A 27,350-nucleotide genomic window follows, 5' to 3' on the forward strand; every position below is an offset into this window, starting at 1 on the left:
CTGTCGTCACCCGTCTCCTTCAGGTGCTCTGGAATTACACTCTGGGTTTGGGGTTTTTTCCTGAGGGGAAGCTGGACTGGAAGACCTTAGCTAGCACGGCCTGAGGGCCTCTGGATGAAGACGCAGAAGAAGCTGTCACCTTTGCAACCAGAACAGTGTCACAGCCGTGTTGGAAAATTCAAACAGGCCCCTCCCTCAGCCACACACCTTCCAGGAAAGAGTCCTCAGGAGCAGCGTATTAAAGGGTCTAGAGCAGGGCTGAGGGGGCCAGGCTTGCCCTCTGCTGGGTTTCCATTTGGAGAAATTGCCCGAAGGCCTATATAGTATGTGGCTCAATTGGATATAAACAGCTATTTGTTGTCATTTTTATTGCACGAAGGATCTTTCTGGAATATATTTCCTACTTATCTACTGTTTCCAGAAGAATAAGTTATGGGTGAAAACAGATACAGCTGACATTTATTTTCCATTCCACCAGAACTTAGTTTCTCCCCCTTTCTTGATTTCTTATACAGAAATTTGATTTGATTTTAGTGCTTAAAATTAGCCACCACTTGTCGGAAATATAAACATCTCATAAATTGAGAGACGGGAGTAATTTGGTGAGGAGGCAGAGAGCCAGAAGGTTCCCGTTGCCAGGCTGTCTGCCCTGAGCGGTGCCTGGTTTCCTGGCCAGGGCAGCGCTGGAGGGGAGCGCGGGCCAAACCTCTCCTGGTGCAGACGGGGAAACGGAGGGCCGCGGGGAGGAACTGGCCCAGGCCGCCTCCTGATCTGGTGGCCGGGCCTGCCTTGCCATCCCTTCTCCAGGAGGAGGGTCTCGGAGGCCAAGAGGGAGCCCAGAGGTGGCCCAGAACTGCCAAGGCCTGGACATGATGCCCTAAATAGATGAGGGTGATCACTAGGGAGGTTCTGATCTGGATGTCAGTGAGGGGGTGGGGTGGAGGTGGGGCTGGTGGGATCTGCAGTTACAAAGAGGTTTGAAACTTATTTCCTAGCCCTTGCATATGACAGGGCTTGGGTCTTTGCCCTAAACAGTTCACTGGGTGGAAAAATAGGGGTTCCTTTAACTCTTCCCTGGGGAGAGGGCTGAGGGTATGGGGGCTAGTCCAGTCCCAGGAATCCCAGGGCTTCCATGGCTGGTAGAGGAGAGCTGGTGTGTGCGTGGAGGGTGGTCACCAGGCGGCGGGAGGGGTCTGCTCCCCCTAAGGCTGTGTGCTGAAGTTTCTCCTCATCCTCACGTCAGTGGTGGCAGGTGGACTGGCTTCCATCGAATGTTTTCGTCCAGAGGTGGGAAATGAATATCCTGCTTGCTCTGCAAGGCCAGACCAGAGGCCCAGGGACTTGCAGTCGGGACTACGAAAGAATGCTCCAAGTGGGCCCCCAGGGCAGGAGCAGGGCCTGAGCGGCCTGAGGTAACAGAGCTTAGGTCAAACAGCCACACAGAGCTGGGCTGTTGTTCTAGTCCTATCCCTTACTTGCTGGGTGACTCTGGGCAAGTTACTTAACCATTCTGAACCTCTGTTTCCTCATCCATGAGATGAGTCTAATTTTTTTTTTTTTTTTGCGGTACGCGGGCCTCTCACTGTTGTGGCCTCTCCCGTTGCGGAGCACAGGCTCCGGACACGCAGGCCCAGCGGCCACGGCTCACGGGCCCAGCCGCTCCGCAGCACGTGGGATCTTCCCAGACCGTGGCACGAACCCGTGTCCCCTGCATCGGCAGGCGGACTCTCAACCACTGCGCCACCAGGGAAGCCCGAGATGAGTCTAATATTAGTGCCTATCTCATTGGGTTGTCGTAAAGATGAATTAAGATGTGTAAATATAAGTGGCAGGTACTGTTATTAATAGCAGTGGCAATAAGACTGTTCATAAAGGGCAGAATGTAGAGAAGTGTGTTTCAACTCAGTAAGCCATTACGAGTGTCCCCACCCAGAATAGGTTATATCTTGAGAGGAGGAGCTCCCTGTCACTGGAGGCATCCCAGCAAATGTCAGAGGTGCCCTGACTGGGGATGTTGTCAGGGTATTGAAGCCTCAGACTGGGGCAGGCATGGCCATCTTGAAAGGGAGGGGTGGGCTGGAAGGTAGTACCTTGCAGCCCAGCCCTATGCTGTGCGTATCATTCTGGAACCTGCGTCCCTCATATGAGGCACTGAGGTCTGGTGGCCACAGGGACCCAGTGGGTGATGTGGCAGGGAATGCCAGATTCTGAAGAATCCTTCTGTGTAGTGGGTTAACCAAGTCCCAGAACGGGGGAGGCTGTGATCAAGTGACCCAGTGTCAGGGGTGGGGGGCGGGGGGCGGTAGCTGGATGGAGTCTCCTGCCCCCTGGTCTGGAGAATTCTTCTCTGCCGGGCTGTTTGCAGAGCTGTGATGGGTAGAGAGAAACAGAGCAACTACAGCCCTCAGTGAGCCTGGGTTTGTGTGAGTTTGGCCTGGATGAAGCACAGGTTGTCTGACTTGTGCTGTGAGGGTCTCTTGCTTTGCTTGGTCCGGGGGGGTTTTGGTGGGGTGGCAACAGTGCCCTTGGGTATCAGACGGGGGTACAGAAGTTGGGATGGGATGGATGGGCGTGGGGCTTGGCAGAGAGTCTCTCTTGGCAGCCGAGCTGCAGTAGCTTTGGCTGGAATGCCCTGGGCCCTCCCATCCTGCATCCCTGTGTACCCTGGAAGACGGCTTCCTTCGGCGGGCTCTGCGGGTCCGCAGTGGCAGAAGCCCTTCGACTTGGGCCTCTCACTTTTGCAGGTAAGAGGCCCATCACTTATGCAGGTTTGGCTCAGTCTCTGCCCACGAGCCTGAATGCCTCCCCAGCCCCACACTGCCGTTCCTGCTTCCACACCTGTGCCTGGGTCCCCTACCTGCTGTGCCCTTTCCAGCTCACGTAGGTTTCTTTTGCTACCCTGTCAGTTTCTCCCTTCTTCCGATGTACTGATTACCCTGCCGCTGGCCGTGGAGGTCGAGCGGAGACTGCCAGTCCCAGAGTGACCACGTGACTCAGGCCGGACCAACCACAGTCTCCCTTGGGCTGTTCCAGATGAGACTATGCAAGGAAAGCCTGCTTGTCTGTGGTGTCAGAGCAGAGCTGTGCCTCTAAGAACATAGCCTTGTCCGGGAGAATGAAGCTGATGCAGAGCGGCCCATGAGGAGGGTGGAGAGGGAGCCGTGGGCACTGGGCCCCTCACTTCCAGTGCCTGCACCTGCCATGGTTTGTCCAGGGGCCAACACGCTCCCCTTTGGTCCAAGGGGGTTCAAGTTGAATTTTTGCCCCTTACAACCGAGAGCCTGATGGATACCTGTCCCTCAGGTATATCCGCCAGTGCGCAAAGCCCAACAATTTGGATACCCTCTGCTCCTCTGTGGGCCCCTCCATCCAGACAATGAGCAACTCACAGCCGAAGGCTGGGCCTTATTTATCTGTTTCTCCCTGCCCTGGGCACATGGCAGGTGCAAAAGTAAAAAAGAGGGAAAGCGCTTTAAATGAAAGGACGTGTGCTTAATATAGAGTTTGACGTTGTCATTTTAGTAAGCAGACCAGAACTTTTGCAGACAATTGAGTGTCGCCTGTTCAAATGGTTACCTTGGGAAGCCCCAAACGTATTCGGGTAAGGCTGGCTATTTTCCCTAGAACGTTTTTTGGCCTCCGGATTGGAGCAGAAGGCCATCCTGGATTTGATCCAACAGGGTGTTTGCAGTTTGATGGAGAGACACAGCAGGAAGGGACAGGAAGAAGATGGGCTGCTGCTGGGAGTTCGCTGTTGTGTGCTCAGGAAGCCTTGAAGGGGGTTCCCTAAGAAGCCAGCTCAGAACAGGCTGAGGTGGGACAGTTGGTGGAATTTTGTTGCACACAGAAGTGGCTGCTTTACAAAGAGGCAGCTCCTATGCGAGGGGAAGGTGTATAAAAATGCCTCCTTCATTCCGCGCTTTGTGTTCACAGCTGCGTCCCCAGTGTCTGGCGCAGGGCTGGTATGTCGTAGGCACTCCATAGGTATTTGTCGAATGAGTGAAGGAATTCAACAAGTATATATTTTTAAAGGGTTGCCTCCTATTTTCCAGGCACCATGATGGATGTCTCTTACTGCTTTATAGAGCTGATGTGTGGGTGGTAGGTAGGGGACCTGTACCACGTCTGTTCACACACATCCAGTTATATGTTTCATTGGCCCCTGTGAATATTGCCTTCATTGGGACCTAGTAACATGTTGGCTGGGCTTGGCCAAGGTTATATTTTTATGTTTTCATTTCCAAGGCCAACACTTGATTTTTGTTTTTTTTAAGGGCCCGTTTTGATGCAGGCGAAAAATTAGAGTAAAAACAGAGCGCACACTCCTGGGGCACTGTCCTGGCTCGTTATATCGTCAGCAGACACGAGCTGCCCTCCCTGGTGTGTATGCGCACATCCTTTAAATCTGAAATAACAGCGCTTTGTACTGGAGTTGGGGTCCAGTGCCCACCTTAGGGAGGGATAATTAACCTTTACTGATAGGACTTTCCCTTCTTGTCTGTCTGTAGATACAGGCAAATCTGCAGGATAGTGATAGCACTTTGGGGTGCTTTGGTGTGTGTACCTAGTCCCTGTGACAGTGACCTGCCATTTTAAGCACTGGAACCCTTTGTTTAAATGAAACGTTACGTGGAACCCCGTGAGTGTACAACACAGTGGAAGTGGATCTGCTCTGCTTGCAATGGGCGTGGGAGCCTGTGCTTGGCCCCCTGACACCCCCTCCCATGTCCCTGCTGGCATCCCAGGGCCCCCCAAGCCCCTAGAGGAAGAGTCTGTACTCGTTTAGTCACACTCGTTTGTAGTCGCACACACTCACCCGTTCTGCCGTGTGTTCACATCTCTTCTCTCTCCCCCTCTTTCCTTCTGCTCGCTGTGCCCCTGGTTCAGGCGGGCCTCATCCGTACAGACAGCACTGACTACTTCATTGAGCCCCTGGAGCGGGGGCAGCAGGAGACGGAGGCCAGCGGGAGGATGCACGTGGTGTACCGCCGGGAAGTCGTCCAGCAGGCGTGGACAGAGCCTCTCGGGGACCTTCACAATGAAGGTAGGCTGTGGGCGGGGCCCCCAGCTCTACCTCCGTCCACACCTCGGGGGTGTTTTTAGGTAACTTCTGGCCTGAACTTCTCAACTCCTGGCCTCAGTCTTCTCAGCTGTGTAATGGGACTGGGCCATGTAGACCTCTTGCACCAGCAGAGAAATGCCACTGGGCTTTAGGGGCTACCATAACAGGCTGGAGTTGGCGGCCAGAAGGGTACTTGAGTCCCCTGAACTGTAGTCCTTGGGACTCCAGTGTCTCTGAGGGGCTCAGAGCTGCTTTGCAAGGCTGTTTCTCTGCCAAGGCAGAAGGTGGAATGGCTGCAGTTAGCTCTTCCCCCCCCCGCTGAAAATCATCTCAGCCCCTGGGAACCACGGGAAGGAGGTTCTTAGGGCACTTGTAGGGAGACTGCCTGGGGTCAGACCACCAGGGTCAGCTCTGTGTCCAACAGACCATTTAAAAATCCTACTTCCACCACTGTCTACTGTGTGACCCCAACAAGTTACTTAACATCTCTGAGCCTCTTTTTCTAATCTGTAAAGTGGGGGCGATCATTGTTACCTCTAAGGCTGTGTGTATTATAGTGTGTATAGAAATCCCCGCATGGAGCTTAGCGCATAGTAGGTGTTTGATGAATGGTTGCTCTTATCACGGTCTTGTTATTAAGGTAACTGCCGCCATGTTAGGGTGAGAGCCCTGCGAGGGGCGTCTCTGCACCCCAGTGACCAGCACCAGAGCCTGCACCCCGGCCTGCACGCCTACTCAGGACACTTGGTTAAGTGAATGAAGGAGTGGATGCGACCTGTGCTGGTCCTGGGCCCGTGCCGACTTCATAGTCGGACTGAGCCTTGTCTCGAAGTCCCTTTGGCCACTAAGACATGAGACCCTGGGTGGAATCTGGCCATGAGTGACCACACCCTCCTGCCTGGGCCCTGGCAGGGTTGGGCCCAGTGTGAAGGAATGCCTGGAAACCAGTTGTCCCCACATATAATCCTCCTCTGAAGCCTCAGCTGCTCTCCCCCTGTCGCTCACAGTGATGCTGCACTTATGTCGCGATGGTGGAGGCCTGGCGGCGGCGGGGTGGGGGAGCTGAGGGACTGGGCGGAGCCTCTGGGGGGCTGGGGAGGGTTTCAGGAGCAGGTGGTGACCATTCCCACCACCATGGCTGGGAGGAATGACAAGTCTCCCTCGGGCTCCAATTTTATCTGAGGCCAGTTCTGAATCAAAAGACCATAAATCCTCCCTTATGGGGAGAGACCTTGGGGAATTCCTACTCCAGGGCTGTGAGCCTGGAACCGACCACACAGTCCACCACCTCGGTCATTGGCTGGGAGGCCGAGACCGCTGAGCTCAGGGTGGGGGTCAGGCTGAACCTCCTGTGGGCCTGTGGGTGGTGTCATGCCCTTGGCCCATGTGGGTCCTTCCTTAGAAAGACAAGGGTGATAGGGGACTTTCTTGAAAACCTGTGACTCACTCACTGTTAATTTAAGGCCAGCATTGCATCTGAGCCCAGATTGTGAAGTGTTTCTGGATGCGGCTGTCTCCATTTAACATCTCGGTTAAGATGAGAGGTTTGACCTTGGAGGCTGTGCCCTGGACGTTCCTATGCTCCTAATGCTGTCCTTTCCTCAGTCCTGCTCTGTAGCCGACTTCCCACCGTCCAGGTCCCTGGGACCTGGATGCCAACAGGACATACGTGCCTGTTGCCAGAGTTCTGGCTCCTCGGCTGGGGGCCGGGGCTGCCAGACGCCAGGGCAGCTCGTCCCCTGGCCAGGCTGGGGCTTAAGGCTGCTGCTGCTTTTTTTAATCGAGAGAAAATCCATTTTAACATATACAATTCAGTTTGGCTTTTGTTGTTGTTGTTGTTTTTTGTTTTTGTTTTTTTTTAACATCTTTGTTGGGGTATAATTGCTTTACAATGGTGTGTTAGTTTCTGCTTTATAACAAAGTGAATCAGTTATACATATACATATGTTCCCATATGTCTTCCCTCTTGCGTCTCCCTCCCTCCCACCCTCCCTATCCCACCCCTCCAGGCTGTCACAAAGCACTGAGCTGATCTCCCTGTGCCATGCGACTGCTTCCCACTAGCTGTCTACCTTACTACGTTTGTTAGTGTGTATATGTCCATGACTCTCTCTCGCCCTGTCACAGCTCACCCTTCCCCCTCCCCATATCCTCAAGTCCATTCTCCAGTAGGTCTGCGTCTTTATTCCTGTCTTACCCCTAGGTTCTTCATGACATTTTTTTTCTTAAATTCCATATATATGTGTTAGCATACGGTATTTGTCTTTTTCTTTCTGACTTACTTCACTCTGTATGACAGACTCTAGGTCTATCCACCTCATTACAAATAGCTCAATTTCATTTCTTTTTATGGCTGAGTAATATTCCATTGTATATATGTGCCACATCTTCTTTATCCGTTCATCCGATGATGGGCACTTAGGTTGTTTCCATCTCCGGGCTATTGTAAATAGAGCTGCAATGAACATTTTGGTACATGACTCTTTTTGAATTATGGTTTTCTCAGGGTATATGCCCAGTAGTGGGATTGCTGGGTCATATGGTAGTTCTATTTGTAGTTTTTTAAGGAACTTCCATACTGTTCTCCATAGTGGCTGTATCAATTTACATTCCCACCAAGAGTGCAAGAGTGTTCGCTTTTCTCCACACCCTCTCCAGCATTTATTGTTTCTAGATTTTTTGATGATAGCCATTCTGACCGGTGTGAGATGATATCTCATTGTAGTTTGGATTTGCATTTCTCTAATGATTAATGATGTTGAGCGTTCTTTCATGTGTTTGTTGGCAGTCTGTATATATCTCTTCACAATTTTGTGGGACCATCACCATTATCTAATTCTAGAACACTTCCATCACTCCCATAAAAAACCTGATACCCATGAATTAGCTGTCACTCCCGTTTTCCTCTCCTCAACCCCCTGGCAACCACCAATCGATCTTCTCTCTCTAGAGATTTGTCTCTTCTGGACATCCCCTATATGTGGAATCATACAGTCTGTGGCCTTTGTGACTGGCCTTCTTTCACTTAGCATGTAGGGTTCATCCGTGCTGGAGCACGTATCAGTACTTTACTCCTTTTTATGGCAGGGTAATAGTCCATCCCGTGGAGAGACCACATTTTGTTTATCTGTTCTTCTGTTGGTGGACATTTGGGTTGTTTCCATTTTTTGGCTATTACGATAATGCTGCTATGAACATTCTTATACAAGGTTTTGTGTGAACATATGTTTTCAATTCTTTTGCATATACACCTAAGAGTGGATCGCTAGGTCCTATGACCACACTGTGTTTAACTTTTGGGGGAACTGCCAAACTGGTTTTCAAAGCAGCTGCACCATTTTCCATTCTCATGGGGCTTCTTGGGTGGGCTCAGTGAAGGTTCCCAGTGACCTGCTGGCCTCACCTCTCCTCGCTTTGAGGATTCCCTATATATGACCCAGAAAAGAGGGTGTGACTGGAACATCTCCAAGGTCTATAGCTGATGTCAGCAGGCCCTCCCCAATGCCCGTTACTGTTTTTGTTGAGAGAGAAACCTGGGTGCCGGTTAGGGTGTGATAATGGGGAGTGGCAGGTCTGGGTTTACATTCTGGCCTTTTGCCATGAACTTGCTGTATGACCTGAGATGAGTCAGGCAACCTCTCTGAGCTTCCCTTTGACAGGCCTGGCAGGGAGAGCTGTGAGGGGTCAAGTTCCCCGTTTCACTTGCGCTGCTGCAACCTCCGGGCACTGCTCATGTGCTGGAAGTGGCTGTTATGATTGTACTCACTCCGTGGATAGAGCCCTTGCCCCTCCTTCTCCCCTCCTGGGCATTGGCCTCAGGGGCAGGGAGGGTGGACACCAGCCTGAGCCCTGCTCACCAGGCTGTGCATTGCATTGTTCAGAGGGCCGGCTGCCCATTTCTGGTTTCTCCACTAGGCCAGTGTCCATACATTTTCCCAACTCTTTTTTTTTTTCATTAAATTTATTTATTTATTTATTTATGGCTGTGTTTGGGTCTTTGTTGCTGCGCGCAGACTTTCTCTAGTTGCAGCGAGCAGGGGCTACTCTTCGTTGCGGTGTGCGGGCTTCTCATTGCGGTGGCTTCTCTTGTTGCGGAGCACGGGCTCTAGGCATGTGGGCTTCAGTAGTTGTGACACGCGGGCTTAGTTTCTCTGTGGCATGTGGGATCTTCCCGGGCCAGGGCTCAAACCCATGCCCCCTGCATTGGCAGGCGGATTCTTAACCACTGCGCCACCAGGGAAGCCCGGCATGCGGACTCTTAGTTGTGGCATGCATGTAGGATCTAGTTCCCCAACCAGGGACTGAACCCGGGCCCCCTGTACTGGGAGCGCAGAGTCTTACCCACTGGACCACCAGGGAAGTCCCCATTTTCCCAACTCTTAAATCTAGTGCTTTCCTTCCTTTGCACGATAGCACTACTCACCAGAGGGAAAACAGAAACAGTGACATGGAGCCCTGTGGTTCCCTGTTGCCCTGTGATCCGATTTCAGTCCCTGAAGTGCCCATGTGCATGGAGGCTTAGAGGCAGAACTCGGGTGTCCGTTGATTCATTCCTGAGGGTCACCCATACTGTGGGAGGGGTCTCCTTATACTCACAATAGATGCTGCAGGCGCAGCTCCCCCTGCTCGGGGCCCTGTGTTCCCCGCACTACAGCAGGTTGTCTCCTGCTCTCCGCCAGCCAGTTCCGATACGCCCTTCTCCAGAAGCCTTCCCCAGCTCCCCAGTCCCGGTGTGGGTCTCGGTGTGGAAGCCTGCCCTAGTCAGTCCTACTATAGCCCTTGACGTTACTCTATTGATACCATCTGGTGTCTTATCTGTCAGGGGGACTCAAGGACAGGACCCTACCTTCATCACCCACCCACCCTCAACCTTTCTAGGAAGTGTGGGGACCCTCCTGCAGCCATACCTCTGGATACATGCTGGGATTGTAGTGGTGGCATCTTTACAGCCTCAGCCCCTGGCCCAGTCTTGGGGGTGTGGGGGTTCTCAAATAACAGTGGATAAATGAATAGTCTTAGAAATCAGTGCACAAGTATCAGAGCTTCAGGGTAGGATGGCAGGAAAGTCATTAAGTTCAGTTGAAGTTTTCTTGAGGGACCCCAGCTTCCTGTCCTGCTTTCATAGCTTTCCCTATGGTGTCCTCATGCACCCTCACTCCACTGCCCCAACAGATGTTGCTCCATTCCTTATTCAGGCTATGGTGTAAATGACTGATAACTGCCTGAGGTGTTACCTTTCTAGGTAGCAGTATGTTTCAAAGCAAGGCCTTTAGATTCGGACAGACATGGACACACTACTTTGAACCTTAGTTTGTTTGCCTGTATAATGGAGTCAATAACCTGACAGAGTTGTTGTAAGGGCTGGATTGGATTGGATTAGATTAAGGGTCAGAAACTAAGGTCCATGGGCCAAATGTGGCCTACCACTTGTTTTTGTAAATAAAGTTTTATTGGGACCTAGATAGACTCATTTGTTTACATATTGTCTGTAGCTGCTTTTATGCTCCAACTGTCGAATTGAAGAGCTGAGACAGAGACCGGAAGGCCCACAAAACCTAAAATATTTACTATCTGATCCTTTACAGAAAAAGTTCAACAACTCCTAGATAACATCATACAAGTTAATAAATGCTGGTTAAAGAAGTAAATATTTTGCTTTCATCCAAAAGGCCAAAGCTGTGATGGTGAAATTTGGAGTTGCTGGCGGTGATTGGGAGGGATTTGAGGGGCACAGGGCATGCTCTAGGGGTCCCTAAAATGCCCTGCATAGGCCACGGTAACATCACAATTTTTTTCCTTTATTAAGATGTTTACACCCAGTGCCACCTTTGATTTTTACAGCAAGCTTGTGGGGCAAGAGATCAAGGATTATCCCTCCCCATGTCACAGCGGGGGAGGGAAGCCTGGGGCAGCAGTGGGGCTTGGGCTAGGATGTACAGGGAGATGGGACCGAGTAGGAACTGGAACCCGGGCCAGTTCTCGCCTCTCTGCTCTTCATTGCCTCAGAGACTCGCCGTGTCCTCTTGCCAGGGAAAGGGCTCATGCCCACCAGTTACCTGGTATGGCACAAACCCTCATGCTGCCTTGGCTTTCAGAGGCAGGGAAAGGGGCACGCTTGACGGGGGCGGCGTCACGGTGACAGTCCCTTATGTGGGTTTGACCTCGGTTTCTTCCTGTCTCGGTTCCAGCTTTTGGCCTGGGTGACCTTCCCAACCTGCTGGGCCTGGTGGGGGACCGGCTGGGAGAAGCAGAGAGGAAGCGGCGACATGCCAAGCCGGGCAGTTACAGCATGGAGGTGCTGCTGGCGGTGGACGACTCGGTGGTGCGCTTCCACGGGAAGGAGCATGTGCAGAACTACGTCCTCACCCTCATGAACATCGTGAGTGTCCCCGAGTCCCGGGGCTGGGGGCAGGGGCTGGGGTGGGGGCCACCGGCGCTGGTCTGATGGACCGTTTCTCCTGGGCCTGGTGTTTTCTGGGTAGACTCGGGGAAGTCACTGCCTGCTCCTTAGTCCAGCTGGACAGCGATTTCCGTGGTGAGATGGGCCTGAGCAGGCATGACGTCCATCCCAGGCCTCAGCGGGGTCTCAGCTGTGCATGCCCGAGCTGAGGTGCTACAGGCAAAACAGAGCCCATGGCCAGTGGCTTCTGGGCTTGGACACATTCAGAGCCTGGGTCAGGCATGGCCGGGGGCCTCACTTGCCTTAGAGTTGAAGGGACTTCCCTGAGGTTCATCATCTGAAGAAAATGCCCAATCCCAGGCTGGGGAGACTGGCTAGTGAGCTGTCTGTCTGCTAGGGGTATCCCAGGCCGCCAGGGTGGGCCTTGGGTGTTCACAGAGATCAGACGGGCAGGGAAAATGAGGGTCATGGGCAGATTTTGAGACTGTGAAGCAGAGAGGCCATGCACTGTCCAAAGTAGGTGGTCACTGCACAGCTGCCACTGGCGGCTCTCATGCTGAGATGCAGGGCTCTTGTCACAGAAAGGCCAGTTTTTAAAAGAAAAGTTAGAAATGCAGACAGTTTTGTGTTTTTTTTTAAACCTTTTATATAGAAAATTTAAATTGAGGTATCTAAGTGAAACACCCAATTTTTTAAAATGCTAAAATAAAGAAACCCACTGTGAATGCTGAATAAAACCTATTTACACACCACATTTGGCCTGTGGGCTACAGTTGGGTACCTCTGACCTAAAGGCGTAGAGACAAGGGAGACCAGGGGAAAGGAGGGTGAAAGCGTCAGGGGTGGGCTTGCGCTGTTTCTCTTCCGGCAAGAGGCCTTTGTCAGAGGCGCCTGCGGCTGTGGCTCTGGGAGGATGGGGACCGGTCTAGGCGCAAGTGGGACCTATGGTGGAAACTGCTCAGGCCTCGGCCGGATGCTGGGGAGACGGGACAGGACCTTAGGCCCTCCTTTATGAAGCCAGGTGGAGGGGTGACGTGGGGGTCAGGCCCCAGCTCAGAATACTAGGGTGCTGTGGAGTTCAGGCAGGAGGAGGCAAGCAACCCATCAACAGGAGACAACAGGGCGGGGCCTTCAGCTTGGAGTCTGCAGGAGACCCAGCTCGACGGCTCATCATAGACATTCATCCGGAACATAAGAGCTGAGAAGGAAGATATATATACATGGTGGGACCTCTTTCTTTTTTATTTTATTTAAAAAATTTTTTATTGGAGTATAGGTGATTTACAGTGTTGTGTTAGTTCCAGGTGTACAGCAAAGTGAATCAGTTATACGTGTACAAATATCCAGTCTTTTTTAGATTCTTTTCCCACGTAGGCCACCACAGAGTATTGAGTAGAGTTCCCTGTGCTAGTTATCTATGTTATATATAGTAGTGTGTATATGTCAATCCCATTCTCCCAATTTATCCCTCCCTCCCCCTTCCCCCCTGGTAACCATAAGTTTGTTTTCTACACCTGTGACTCAATTTCTGTTTCGCGGATAAGTTCATTTGTACCAGGTGGGGCCTCTTTAGAAAGCCAAAGTTTCCAGCCCCTACATGGGCCTCCACTGGCCTTAAGGTTAGGGTCTTCTGACCTGAGGCCTGTAAGAAAGTTGGCTGGCTGCATTCTCGTGCAGACCAAAAGGTGACTGCAGGCGGGCCGGGGCTGCGATAGGATCAACTTACACTCAGTCTAACATGCAAGGTTCTTGGAGGCTGTGACGGACGGACGTGCAGCCAATCACAATGATCACAGTACTGCGTGGGGAGGAACATTAGTGGATTGGCCAAGAGCGTGGGCTTTGAAATCAACCAGTCTGGCTCTGCCCCTTCCTGTCTTTTGACCTTGGGGGCAAGTCAAAACCCCAAAACACCAACCCTCTCGGGTGTCCCTTTTTTGGGTGCTTCAGGTCTTATTTGTGGCATGTGGGTTCTTTCATTGTGGCGTGCGGACTTCTGTCTAGTTGTGGCGCGTGGGCTCTAGAGCGCATGGGCTCTGTAGTTGCGGCACGCAGGCTCTCTAGTTGATGTGCGTGGGCTTAGTTGCCCCGCGGCATGTGGGATCTTAGTTCCCCGACCAGGGGTCGAACCTGCGTCCCCTGCATTGGAAGGTGGATTCTTTACCACTGGACCGCCAGGGAAGTTCCTCCCCACTTTTAAAACAGCATTACCTGGGGACTTCCCTGGCGGTCCAGTGGTTGGGACTTCACTTTCCAGTGCAGGTGGTGTGGGTTCGATCCCGGGTCGGGGAGCTAAGATCCCACATGACTCGTGGCCAAAAAACCAAAACGTAAAACAGAAGCAATATTGTAACAAACTCAATAAAGACTTTAAAAATGGTCCGTTAAAAACAAAAGCAAAAAAACCAAAAAAAACCCCAAATAAAACAAAAACCCCCCAGCGCTACCAGTACTTACTACGCGAGGGTTTGGGGACATTAAATGAGGCGCATAGCACATAGCATGGTACCTCGCATGGCATAAGCTCCCAGTAAGTAGCTGGTGATAATAATATGGCTTCCATGAGGGAAGTGGTAACACATTTCTGGGAACTAAACAGTTGATGAGCAGAAGTGTCAACTCCATGGTCATGCCAATCCCCCGGCAACATTTGTAGGAAAATAAAACAGCGTGATGCTGCCTGTGCTGTCTGGGGTCCATAATCCAGCCACATGGGAGGCAAGGTGGCTCTTAGGAGGGCACGCAACCAGACCCTGGTAAGCTGTGTGACCTTAGGCAAGGGACCTGTATTCTTCGGAATGTGTAGCTTGTAAGTGATGGAAAACGAATTCATACTAGGTTAAGAAAAACAGGGCTAAAAGAAATGGGCCAGGTTGTGGAAGGGACAGGATGGAGCTGGTTGTAAGTGTAATCGGTAGTAGAGGCTTACACGGACTCTGTTTTTAGGTTCCCTTCTCTCTGTGTGACATCCTGATTCTCTTTGACCAACATCTCTACAAGACAGATTCTGGCTATTAGCGTCATGAAGCTCTTCTTTTTTTTTTTTTTTTAAATTTATCTATTTATTTATTTATTTATTTTTGGCTGTGTTGGGTCTTCATTTCTGTGCGAGGGCTTTCTCTAGTTGCGGAGAGCGGGGGCCACTCTTCATCGCGGTGCGCGGGCCTCTCACTGTCGCGGCCTTCTCTTGTTGCAGAGCACAGGCTCCAGTCGCGCAGGCTCAGTAGCTGTGGCGCATGGGCTTAGTTGCTCTGCGGCATGTGGGATCTTCCCAGACCAGGGCTTGAACACGTGTCCCCTGCATTGGCAGGCAGACTCTCAACCACTGCGCCACCAGGGAAGGCCTTTTTTTTTTTTTTTTTTAAGTTTTTTTATTAAAGTATAGTTGATTTACAATGTTGTGTTAATTTCTGCTGTACAGCAAAGTGATTCAGTTATACATATATGTACATTCCTTTTTTAAATATTCTTTTCCATTGTGATTTATCATAGGATATTGAATATAGTTCTCTGTGCTAGACAGTAGGACCTTGTTGTTTATCCATTCTCTATATAAAAGCTTACATCTACTCACCCCAACCTCCCACTCTATCCCTCCCCCAGCCCCCTCCCCCTTGGCAACCACCAGTCTGTTCTCTATGTCCGTGATTCTGTTTCTGTTTGATAGATAGGTTCATTTGTGCCAAATTTTACATTCCACATAGAAGTGATATCATATGGTATTCGTCTTTCTCTTTCTGACTTACTTCACTTAGTATGATCATCTCTAGTTGTATCCATGTTGCTGCAAATGGCATTATTTCATTCTTTTTTATGGCTGAGTAGTATTCCATTGTATATATGTACCACATCTTGTTTATCCATTCATTGATCCATGGACATTTAGGTTGTTTCCACGTCTTGGCTGTTGTGAATAGTGCTAGTATAAACATAGGGGTACCTGTATCTTTTTGAATTAGAGTTTTGTCTGGATATATGCTCAGGAGAGGGGTTGCCAGATCATATGGTAGCACTATTTTTAGTTTTCTGAGGAACCTCCATACAGTTTTCCACAGTGGCTGCACCAACTTACATTCCCACAAACAGTGTAGGAGGGTTCCCTTTTCTCCACACCCTCTCCAGCATTTATTGTTTTGTAGACTTTTAAAAAAGTTTTATTTATTTTATTTTATTTATTTTTGGCTGCGTTGGGTCTTCATTGCTGCACTCAGGCTTTCTCTAGTTGCGGCGAGCGGGGGCTACTCTTCGTTGCGGTGCGCGGCCTTCTCATTTCAGTGGCTCCTCCTGTTGCGGAGCATGGGCTCTAGGTGCACGGGCTTCAGTAGTTGTGGCTCATGGGCTTTAGAGCGCAGGCTCAGTAGTTGTGGCGCACAGGCCTAGCTGCTCTGCAGCATATGGGATCTTCCCCGGGCCAGAGATTGAACCCATGTCCCCTGCATTGGCTGGTAGATTCCTAACCACTGCACCACCAGGAAAGCCCTGTAGACTTTTTAATCATGGCCATTCTGACCAGTGTAAGGTGGTGCCTCATGGTAGTTTTGATTTACATTTCTCTAATAATTAGTGATGTTGAGCATCTTTTCAGTGAAGCTGACTCTTATTGCCATAGATCCCTGGCCAGAGACAAAAGAAGTTTCCCCTCAAGTTCCCAGGCAAAAGTTCCTGGGGCTGGACTCTGATTGGTCTAAGTTTGGATCACATGACCACACTTTGGCCCAATCACTATATGCTGGAGAAGGAGATAGAGTTTTTCAGAGGAGGAGAGGGACTGGACATAGGCATGGCCACTGGAGAAATTGTTCTGAGCTCACCAGACACCCCAATCTGTGTCTGTTATACTATTTAATCCCTGAGAGCCTCCGTTTTTCAAAATAGCGTCTGCTCTTGGGTTGAATATGTGTAAAGTATTTAGCACACACCTGGCACATAGAGAGTACTCAAGCAACGTGTTCTGCGTTCTTATAGCTGTATTGTCTTTGTGTGTGTATATGTGGTTCTTTGTCAAAGTCTCTGAAGGTGGGGTCCTTGAGGGTGAGAACTTTGACTTAGGCTGTTTTGAAACCCAGCAGCACACAGCATAGGTGTCTAGTACAACACCTGATAGGTGATCGGTAAATGTGGAAGTGAGTGGTGTCTATGGGAGAAGCAGGGAGCCAGCATGGGAAAAGGAGAAAACAGCAGATTTCTGTCTACAATGCCAGCATTAAGAAAAGGGCAGGGGTAGAAATCAGCTCCAACTACAGGAGCCCCAGGGAGGGGAGGGGGGCCAGAAAGTCTGCCCCTTGCCACCTCTTTGTTTGGTTACTAATTCTTTTATCCCTGAAGTAGCATGTGGTTTGCCACTCAAAAAGCAAAAGCTACCATGTGCAGCCATTTGAGAAAGAGAGGTGGGGGGAGGGTGACTCTGCCTCTGCCTATGGACACACCCACCTCACTGGCGCACTTGACCACCCACCCAGACTCTATAAATTGCTAGCCCAACCTAAGACCACACAACTGAGTACTAATCCCATTAATGGCAGAGCCAGGTTGGCCCCTGGAGCCAGCAGGTGGAGAACAGGAGGGAGAATGGGAAGGGGGCAGGGCGCAGGGGAGACCTTAGGAAGCGCTCGGTGCTGGGACCCTCGGTCCTGAATCCTGAAGACCCCAGGAATGTGAGCTGGGCTCTATTCACAGCCCCAGAGTTTGCTAAAAGAGAATTCTCAGAAAAAGGTAAAATCATGACTCTTCACACAGAAATAAAAGCAGGCGTTGTGTTAAAGATTTTACTCTACTCACTGATCAGTGAGGGAACCAGACAGATGTTACAAGCCATTCAAAAGAGAACCCAAAGAACAGAGACATTTATAGATCAGGAATTTTGAAACGAAAACGTGCAAATAGAGCCAAAATTGGCTTTTTCACAGGGTGGAAGGGAAGACGGAATTTACATGTCTGTAGACAAGAGTTTTGCATTGCTATCTGTTACCTAACACTGCTCTCAGTTGTAAAGTAGCTTCTGTAGCATCAGATTCAGATAAGGCCAATAGGTGTGCTGTGGACAGTGCATAGTTTTCACGGAAGTACACATTTTTATTCCCTGAATTTGCGGCCTGGACTGGGTTGCAGGTAGAGAGCCCTTTCCACGGATGGCAGGGAGTCTGATGGCGCATCTGACTTATGGGCTGCATCCTCCCTCCTGGGGCTAGAGAAGTGGCAGATTCCCTCAGGACACAAGGGCACACCCTGGATTCTGGCTGTGTGAGAGGACTAAGTAACTAAATGGTGGGACCTTCCCCCCCCATACCTCCCCAAGAGCTGACCTGCCAACGCCCCTCCCTTTCTGGATTCTGCTTGGGGAGTAGGGTGTGGAGAGAAGGAAGGCCTGGAGTTAGGAGTGCTTGAGAGTGGGTAGTCTGAGGAAGACCGTAGAGCTCTCTCTTCTTGGGTCACATGCTCCATTCTGTCTCGCATCTCTCAGAGAAAGCTTCCCGTTTGGGCCCCTGCATTAAGGATTGCGTTGCTCAGCTTCTCTTGGTTGGACTGAAGTGTGAGCATGGCAGCAGGTTCTGGAAGGGTAGAACAGACTTGCTGGAGCCCCACTCCCCAGCCGGCCTCATCCCCAGTCTGGGCTGTCATTCATTCATTTGTTCAGAGCCAGGTGCCACGCTGCCTCAGTGGGCCTCCCCTATGCTAGGCATTTGGCAAGATGGGGGTGGGTGTGATCTGGGCTCTTATGGTCGTCAGTGACAGAGACCCAGCTCACACTAGCTTAGCCAAAGAAGGGGTTTATGGGACAGGACAGCTCCAGGGACTCGGGCCTCAGGTCCATTAGGATGCCCTCTTCTTTCCTCCCTGCTTGTCTGCTTGGTGATACAAGCCAACAGGAGCCAGGCTTTCTCTCCATGGCAGGAAACAGGACCACTGGCAACCCCAGATTCCCACACTTCCTGCTCTTAGGACCCAAAGGCAAAGGGATCCTTTCTGCCCTCCTAGGGAGGATTAGCCTGGGTTGGGTCACATGGTCATCCTGGACTAATTGCTGTGATTGGAGCGCTGGGTTGGGCCCCCAGGTGGTCTACTGCTGCGAATGCGGTCAGGTGGAGCAGTGTCTGTTCCTAGAAATCAAGCGGTGAAGCATGCAGAGAGAAGAATAGTTTCCACAGTGAAGGGCTCAGAAAGAGTGGAAAATGTATGTAGTCCCTTCCCTCAGAGCACATAAACTGTTGTATGTCCAGAAACAATTGCAAATTGGGGACTTCCCTGGCGGTCCAGTGGTTAGGACTCCACACTTCCGCTGCAGGGGGCCCAGGTTCGATCCCTGGTCCAGGAACTAAGATCCTGCATGCTGCACAGCACGGCCAAAAAAAAATAAATTAAAAATAAAAATAAATAAATAAGACACCATAGTGAAAGCCTTCATTTATTCATTAAAAATACATTAAAAAAACAATTGCAAATTACATAATTTTTGAAGTCATTAGAATCATTTTTGAGCAACCGCCGGGAGCCAGGCTCTTTATAAACGTGACCTCGTTTACTCAAGTCTCCCAATAACCCTGTGAGAGGTCTGAGTATCCCTGATGTCCTTACACAGAAACCGAGGCGCAGAGAGCTGGCTGTAACTTTTTGGTCTCCCGTCTGGTCGGGTACGGGGCTGAGATCTGAGTGACAATCTGTCGACTTCAGAGCCACCCTCTCCCCACGGCCTCTGCAGAGGTCTGTAGCCTCAGCCAAGTGGTGTTGTCCATGGCTGGTGACCCAGATGTCACGGAAGAAACAACTTTTCCTCTACCCTCTTAGGTTTAGTACCTGGAGACATGCAATTTAAACTGACAAAAGACAGATGAGCAAGAGAAAAAGAAAGTTTGTTTACGTATGCAACGTGCTTGTCCGCGCAAGTGCTCAGTGATGAGTAACTCACAAAAGGGTGGTTAGAATTTGGGGCTTCTATGCCTAACTTAATAAATGGACGAGAGGGGAGAAGAGGCTCTATGGGAAGGGCAAATAGGTTTCTTTAGGAAAGATAAATGGGCTTTAGGAGAACAACTGGGAAATAAGAAAGTTTGTGATAATATATGTTTATGCAGGTGCAAGTGGGCTTTCTGCCTTTTTTTTTTTTTTGCGGTACGCGGGCCTCTCACTACTGTGTCCTCTCCCGTTGCGGAGCACAGGCTCCGGACGCGCAGGCTCAGCGGCCATGGCTCACGGGCCCAGCCGCTCCGCGGCACGTGGGATCTTCCCGGACCGGGGCACGAGCCCGTGTCCCCTGCATCGGCAGGCGGACTCTCAACCACTGCGCCACCAGGGAAGCCCCCCCTTTTTTTTTTTTTAATGACCATGAAATTCCTCTGAGGAGGGGATTTATAGTAGCCAGAAGTTGCTGCTTTGTCAGAGGTGGGAATTTCTGAGATGGTTTCTTTCTGCATCTGTTGAATCTCAAATGTCTTCAGCTTAAAATAATATTTATACCAACTCTACAGTTCTGAGTGGGTCCCCACACAGGCCAGGAGTGGGACCCTCCCTGGGAGCGACCCCAGGAAGTGAGTGATTATATGTGTGTGTGTCCTGGAGGGACCAGGGCCCTGTGCCAGTCCCTGAGGTCCCCGCTTAGGGTAGAAACCCACATGCTGTGGGTTCTGCGCCACTGTGTGCCCTTGGCAAGGCCCCTTACAGGACACACAGCACTGAAGGCCGTGCCAGGAGGCCCTGCTTTGGAGGCCTATTTCCATAGTCTTGGTTCTACCTTCCTTCTCACAACCTACCAGAAAGTAGGCGAGGAGGAGAGTAAATGTCTTCTCAGAGGTTCTGGAGGGCTGTTTGAGGCTGGTTCCTTGCTCACTGCTGCCTCACCCTTGTGGGTGTGGGAGCAGAGGTGTGCAGCTGAGACAGAGCTTCCCTCAAGGGCTTGTTCCTCTGGGGAAGAGAGGCTCACAGCACTGAGATGGGCCATGCCTAAGGAGCTGCTGCCTTGCAAACCTGCGGCTACCCCAGGGGGAAAGTGAGGGTTTGGGGTTCGGACTTTCCCAGGTGCAGTGGACAGCCAGCCAGAGTTCCTCCTGTGGCAGTGAGTGGAGGGGCTGCCCACAACCTCTCGCTCCCAGGGGACCAGCAGCACATCCTGTCCATCGTGTGGGAACTTGTATTTGGCTGGAATGCTTGAAGCGCTAATTCCCTTAGGGATTTCATGAAACCGGTAAAAAGGGTGTCCCTTTGCTCTTCCCTCGCAGCACCTGCCTGCCTGTGACCGTTTCTGATCCCGGTTTCCGGGGCCAGGGCTGGCCTGGTGGGATCAGAGAGAGATCTGGTTCCCAGGATGGATGGTCTCATTGTGCTAACCCAGGGAGGAGGGGACAAAGCCCTTAGTGGAACTCGGAATGATCTGATCAGGCCATCAGGCACCAGTCACTGCAGCTCTCAGGGGCATCTTGCCTCTCACTTTACTTTTGCATTAACCTGGGCATGTGCTATAAATATTCATGCAGCTCCAGATGGTGGGCAAGGACTCCTCCTCAGCAGTCCCTCACATGCTGCTGGGCCCTGGATGGACTTGGCTTTCCAAGCTGTTCCTTGCTTTACCCATCTGTAGTGGGTCTCTTTCCTTAAGGCTTCTTCAAATCTCAGGGCAAGGGAACCATTAAAAAAATTTTTTTATTGGAGTATAGTTGATTTACAATGTTGTGTTAGTTCCAGGTGTACAGCAAAGTGAATCAGTTATACATATACATATATTCATTCTTTTTCAGACTCTTTTCCCATATAGGTTATTACAGAGTATTGAGTAGAATTCCCTGTGCTATACAGTAGGTCCTTGTTGGTTATCTATTTTATATATAGTAGTGTGTGTGTGCTAATCCCAAGCTCCTAATTTATCCCTCCCCTCCATGTTTCCCCTTTGGTAACCATAAGTTTGTTTTTGAAATCTGTGGGTCTGTTTCTATTTTATAAATAAGTTCATATACATCATTTTTTAAAACTAGATTCCACATGAGTGACATCATAAGTTATTTGTCTTTCTCTGTCTGACTTCACTTAGTATGATAATCTCTGGGTCCATCCATGTTGCTGCAAATAGCATTTTTTCATTCTTTTTTATGGTTGAGTAATATTTCATTGTATATATGTACCACATCTTCTGTATCCATTTCTCTGTCAGTGGACATTTAGGTTGCTTCCATGACCTGGCTATTGTACATAGTGCTGAAATGAACATTGGGTTGCATGTATCTTTTTGAATCATGGTTTTCTTCAGACATATGCCCAGGAGTGGGATTGCTGGGTCATATGGTAGTTCTGTTTTTAGTTTTTTAAGGAAGCTCCATACTGTTCTCCATAGTAGTTGTACCACTTTACATTCCCACCAACAGTATTAGAGGGTTCCCTTTTCTCCACACCCTCTCCAGCATTTATTGTTTGTAGACTTTTTGATGATAGCCATTCTGACCTATGTGAGGTGATACCTCATTGTAGTTTTGATTTGCATTTCTCTGATAATTAGTGATGGTGAGCATCTTTTCATGTGCTTTTTGGCCATCTGTATGTCTTCTTTGGAGAGATGTCTATTTACTTATTTTTTATTTTTTTGGCCACACTGCACAGCTTGCAAGACCTTAGTTCCCCGACCAGGGATTGAACCTGTAGCCCCTGCAGTGGAAGTTCGGAGTCCTAACCACTGAACCACCAGGGAATTCCCAAGGAATGTCTATTTAGATCTTCTGCCCATTTTTTGATTGGGTTGCTTGTTTTTTTCTGACATAGAGCTGCATGAGCTGTTAGTGTATTTTGAAGATTAATCCCTTGTCGGTCACTTTGTTTGCAAGTATTTTCTCCCATTCTGTGGGTTGTCTTTTTGTTTAGTCTATGGTTTCCTTGCTGTGCAAAAGATTTTAAGTTAAATTAGGTCCCATTTATTTTTATTTTCATTACTCTAGGAGGTGGATCAAAAAATATATTGCTGTGATTTATGTCAAAGAGTGTTCTGCCTATGTTTTCCTCTAAGAGTTTTATAGTGTCTGGCCTTACATTTAAGTCTTTGATCCATTTTGAGTTTATTTTTGTGTATGGTGTTAGAGAACGTTCTTTTTTTAAAAAATTTAATTAATTAATTAATTAATTTTGGCTGTGTTGGGTCCTCATTGCTGCGCGCGGGCCACCTCCACTTGTGGTGAGTGGGAGCCACTCCTTGTCATGGTGCGTGGGCTTCTCATTGTGTGGCCTCTCCTGTTGCGGAGCATGGGCTCCAGGAGCATGGGCTTCAATAGTTGTGGCTTGTGGGCTCCAGAGTGCAGGCCCAGCAGCTGTGGTGCACGGGCTCAGCTGCTCTGCGGCATGTGGGATCCTCCTGGACCAGGGATCGAACCTGTGTCCCCTGCACTGGCAGGTGGACTCCAAACTACTGCACCACCAGGGAAACCCAGAGAATGTTCTAATTTCATTCTTTTACATGTATCTGTCCAGTTTTCCCAGCACCACTTATTGAAGAGACTGTCTTTTCTCCATTGTATATTCTTGCCTCCTTTGTCACAGATTAATTGACCTTAGGTGTGTGTGTTTATTTCTGGGTTTCCTATCCTGTTCCATTGATCTATATTTCTGTTTTTGCGCCAGTACCATACTGTTTTGATGACTGTAGCTTTGTAGTACAGTCTGATTCCTCCAGCTCCCTTTTTCTTTCTCAGGATTGCTTTGGCCAAGGGAAACATTTGAAACATAAGGGGCAATTTTCAGCATTTAGTGAGTACCTGTTGTGTACCTAGTATGACAGACAGACTCCTGTTCTAGGGGACCTTTGAGGGCAGTGCTGAAGGAGGTGGTATCCCTGTGGACTCGGGGAGAGAGGAGAGCTTTCTGGAGGAGGTTGGTCCTGAGCTAATCTTGGCAGGGAGGGGTCTGGCAAGGTGAAGAGCATACAGGCCAAGCGTGGTGGCAGCCGGGCTGCACAGCCCTGGTGTGCAAGGGAGGTGACAGAGGCCTGCAGAGAACTCTCAGTAGTATAGCTGTGGTAGGATGGTCCATCGGGCAGTAACGTGGGCTCTTGAGTGGAGAGAATGCATGAAGAACATTGCCTGATGGTGGTACCCAGGTGGATGAGGGCAGGAGAGGATGGATGCCAGAGGCCAGCTGAGGCTGTGATGGGGCAGCAGAAAGACCCAGGATGTGGGGACTCTTAGCTATCCTGTCATTCCAGTACCTACCGCATGTCAGGCACAGAGCTGAGGACTTTACAGGCAGGCTCCTTGAATCCTCACTGCTGCCTTATGCAGGCACCGTTCTGCGGCTCTGAGAAGCTAAGTGGCTTGCTCAGAATCTACACAGCTAACAAGTGGCAGAGCTGGGATTCGAACTCATACCTGTCTGATTCCAAAGTTTGCACCTTCCTTCCACTACTGCTGTGGCAGAACTTGAAGAGGGAGAAGGAGGGTCGCCGGACTCCCGGCCCGGGAGGTGGGAAGAACGTTGGCCCTTTGCAGAAGGAGCCTCTTCCTGAGATGCATCTCCATAGCAGAGTCAGGATCCTGACGTTTCACCCTGGGGCACGTTTCCTGCTCTTGGCTCCTGGCTGTGGCCAGGCCTGCTGGTGCCGGCAGGAGCCCCCTCCTTGCCTGGGGTGACGCACCGAATCTTCTCTGGGATGAAGAATCCCTTTGATGTGAGGATATGGGGATCCTCCTCAGGCCTGGAGCCAGGGCAGAGGGAGGTGAGAAGAGCAAAGAGGCCCTTTCATTGGTCCTCACCAAGCCAGCCTGCAGCCGGACCCCTCTTGGCATCCCACCTGTCTGGGTGGTAGACCCTTTGCCCACCCTGCTCCTTACCTGCCCCACTCGGCTGACACTACGAAGGTGTTGAGCACCTCTTAGATGGCCTGCTAGGAAAAGCTTGGCTCCCCTTCTAGATCCAGGAGGTTTGGCTGTCAGACCTGGACCTTGGTGGCCTCAGCCTGGGAGCGTGGCTTTCTGTTGTCACTAAACGTGTTAGATATTCATCATAACAGCTGGTTTGGAACACCATGAAAACTGCTTTCCTGCTGACAGAGTGTTGCTTTGCCAGACCTCTTCCTTTCGGGGATATGTGAGCAGTTCAGCCTCCCTGCTCACTGGAAGGATGCAAATCCCCTTCCTCCCTCTCCTTTTGGTCCTTTCTCTTTTTTTGACTCTCCCCTAGAAACTTTCCACTGTTTTCATGACACTCAGAGGCCACCCCCCAAAAAGGGAAAGCAAAAATTCATTTACTTTAAGGTAGTATTTCTTAACCGGGGGCAATTTTGCTCCCCAGGGCACACTTGGGAAGGTTTGGAGATATATCTTGGTTGTCACAGCTGGAGGGGCTGGGGTGCTTCTGGCATCTAATGGGAGGGGCTCAGGGATGCTGCCAAACACCTTCCAGGGCACAGGATGCCCCCACGAGAGAGAATCGTCAGTGTCAAAGTGTCCCTCGTGACCACGTGTGACCCCCGCCCTAAGGTATAAGCTCCTGAGTTCCCTGGCAGTCCGGTGGTTAGGACTCAGTGCTTTCACTGCCAAGGGCCCAGGTTCAATCCCTGGTCGGGGCACTAAGATCCCGTAAGCCACGTGGCACGGGCCAAACAAACAAAAAGGTATAAGCTCCTGTTGCCCCACGCAGGCGAGCCCACCGGGAAGAGAACAGGCCCAGTGCTGGGATTCCCGGCAGGCATTCCTGGCAGGAGAGCCGTGATAACAAGCAACACCCTTCGGGGGTGAAGAGAGCCTGACGGCTCACCAGGGGCTGTTGTATCTGGCTTCTCCCTCGCAGGTATGGAGGTCAGACTCCTGACTGCTTCTAGGGTGATCTCATGGGCCGCTCCTCAGCCGCCGAAGTGGGAGGTATAAGTTTTAAACTAGCCGTTGCTCTTGGTTGAGCGCAGGCCGTGTACCAGGCCCTGTGCCAAACGCTTGACCTCTGCCTCGCCTGCTGTGCCCAGGCCTCCACAGGCTCAGAGGAGGGTCGGCGCAGGGCGAGATCACGCGCAGAGCACGGGTCTTTCCAGGCCTGCTCACTGCCTCTCTTCACACACAAGCAGGCTGACCTGGGCTGTAACTGCTCCTGCATTTTGGAAATAGGTCGCGGGGGATAAATGCTGAGTATTGTGGACTCATGAAAGGGACTCTGTTGGGCTGGGAGGCCTGGCCCTGAGCACTCTGGAACCAGGCTGCACGAACAGCCCGGGTGTGAGGTGGGCTGAGTGGCCGGGCCCGGGAGGACGGCACAGGCCAGCCTGCAGGCTCTGGGAGCCCCAGGGACAGCCACACTTGAAGAGGTGTGCTGGTTAGAGGCCGCTTAAAGTGCCGGCCTGTAGCCCAAACCAGCCCGTGACTGAACTCGCAGGGAGGGGATGGAGTAGGTGAGCCTGTGGCAGCTGAGAAAGTAACCTGGAGATTCAGCACCCTCCTCGCACCACCCAGAGAGCAGCCTCGTATTCAAGATCTCACTGGTGACCTCAAAGGCAGGGTCTACCAACGTGGCCTATAAGTCAGCATGGCTCCCTGATGAGGCCTCGGTGTCCCAGCCCAGGGCACAGCAGGGCCCAGCTCTGGCTCCTGCGTGGGTCAGCGCCCGAGGGCCTGGGGAGAGCAGGGACCCCAGGCTGTAGGCAGCGGTATATTGCTGACATACATCCGCACGTGTGCATGCAGGCATGTGTACAGTACATGTGTCGACACACGTGCATATACATATGCCCGCATCTATCCGTGTGACATGGATACATGCACATGTGCACACACAGATGAGTTCAGACGTGTGTGAACACATATTTACTACATTTTGTGAAATCTAAGGCCCCATCAATCGTCAGATGCTCCGTTATTTCATGGACTCGAGAAAGAGAAAAAGTGCTAGTGATTAAATTCTGACATGATGTTTTCTTATCACTTAGCATGTGTATTTGTACTTATTGGAAGAGCTCTTTAGCCTTGTTTAGGCTTAGATTTTGATCATATATTACTCTTGTATGTACACAGATGTGACAAAGTGGGGAACTAAGGTATTCCCATAACTTCCTCACATTCAGAGTATCACTTGTCCAAATCACTTTCAGCAGAGAGTCATCAAAATCTGTGCTTTTCCACACAGTATTGTCCTCTGTGCTATCAGGAGCCTGGGTGATGATGCAGGAGCGCTCCTCTCTTCCTCTGGGACGTCATCCAATGCACGGACACCCATTCTGCAAGCTTCCATGCGGTGTCTTCTTGGTCCTTCCTGAAGGTGGCAGTGGAGGTTTTGGGACACCCGTGATTCACATTCCTTCCTCAGATAGTCCCTAAACGGTTCATTGCCTGAAATGTTGAGGGATTGCGGTATCCTGTGAAGCCACCAGGAATAACAAGAGGATCTTGCTTGCACAGGCAGTGGCAACACACCTGAACTGCCACCTGGCCTCCTGCAATCATAAACAAAGGGAAGGAAGAGCGTCCTGGCCTCATGGGGGCATTGGAGGGTGCATTGGGGCGCCTGATCTGCAGAGTCGCCGTGTGCCGTGTTGCTAGAAGGGTCAGGGATTGGACTGGCCAGTAGGACTGGCCCCAGAGCCCAGTATTGAGAAAGGGCCAGAGAAGTCATTGTAGCCATTCCCCGACCTTCAAGCAACGCTGCCGCATTCTGTTCAGGTTCAGAGGCTCTCAGTGACCAGGGAAGGCACATGAGTGGAGGCTGCGCTTGAACGCCAGCTGTGGTTGCTGTCCCTAGACGAGCGCTTCCATCACTTTGGGCCAGCTTTTCTGGCCATGAAAACAGAGATAACATACCATGCCCCTTGGAGCTCCTTGGAGGAGTGGCTGACTGTAGAGCTGGGGCAGGGACTGCCCAAGATGAGCATCTTGTAATGTCAGAAAGTAAGGAAGTGCCCCCCCAAGACCCCCAAGCCAAAAATGATGGGAGTGTGTTAGAAGGACA

The 27,350-nt window shown here is 50.7% G+C and overlaps 1 protein-coding gene across 2 annotated transcripts in view; it reads left to right on the plus strand.

Moving 5' to 3' along the window:
• Positions 1–27,350, plus strand: part of ADAMTS14 (ADAM metallopeptidase with thrombospondin type 1 motif 14) — a 93,532-nt gene that overhangs the window by 19,977 nt on the left and 46,205 nt on the right. For both annotated transcript variants that reach the window (XM_032609091.1, XM_032609092.1), the window contains exons 3-4: positions 4,888–5,044; positions 11,251–11,441. In XM_032609091.1, the coding sequence (XP_032464982.1) occupies positions 4,888–5,044; positions 11,251–11,441 (348 nt within the window). The remainder of the gene's footprint in view (positions 1–4,887; positions 5,045–11,250; positions 11,442–27,350) is intronic.

This window comes from Phocoena sinus, chromosome 16 (genome assembly GCF_008692025.1).
Source record: "Phocoena sinus isolate mPhoSin1 chromosome 16, mPhoSin1.pri, whole genome shotgun sequence".
Lineage (NCBI taxonomy): Eukaryota > Metazoa > Chordata > Mammalia > Artiodactyla > Phocoenidae > Phocoena > Phocoena sinus.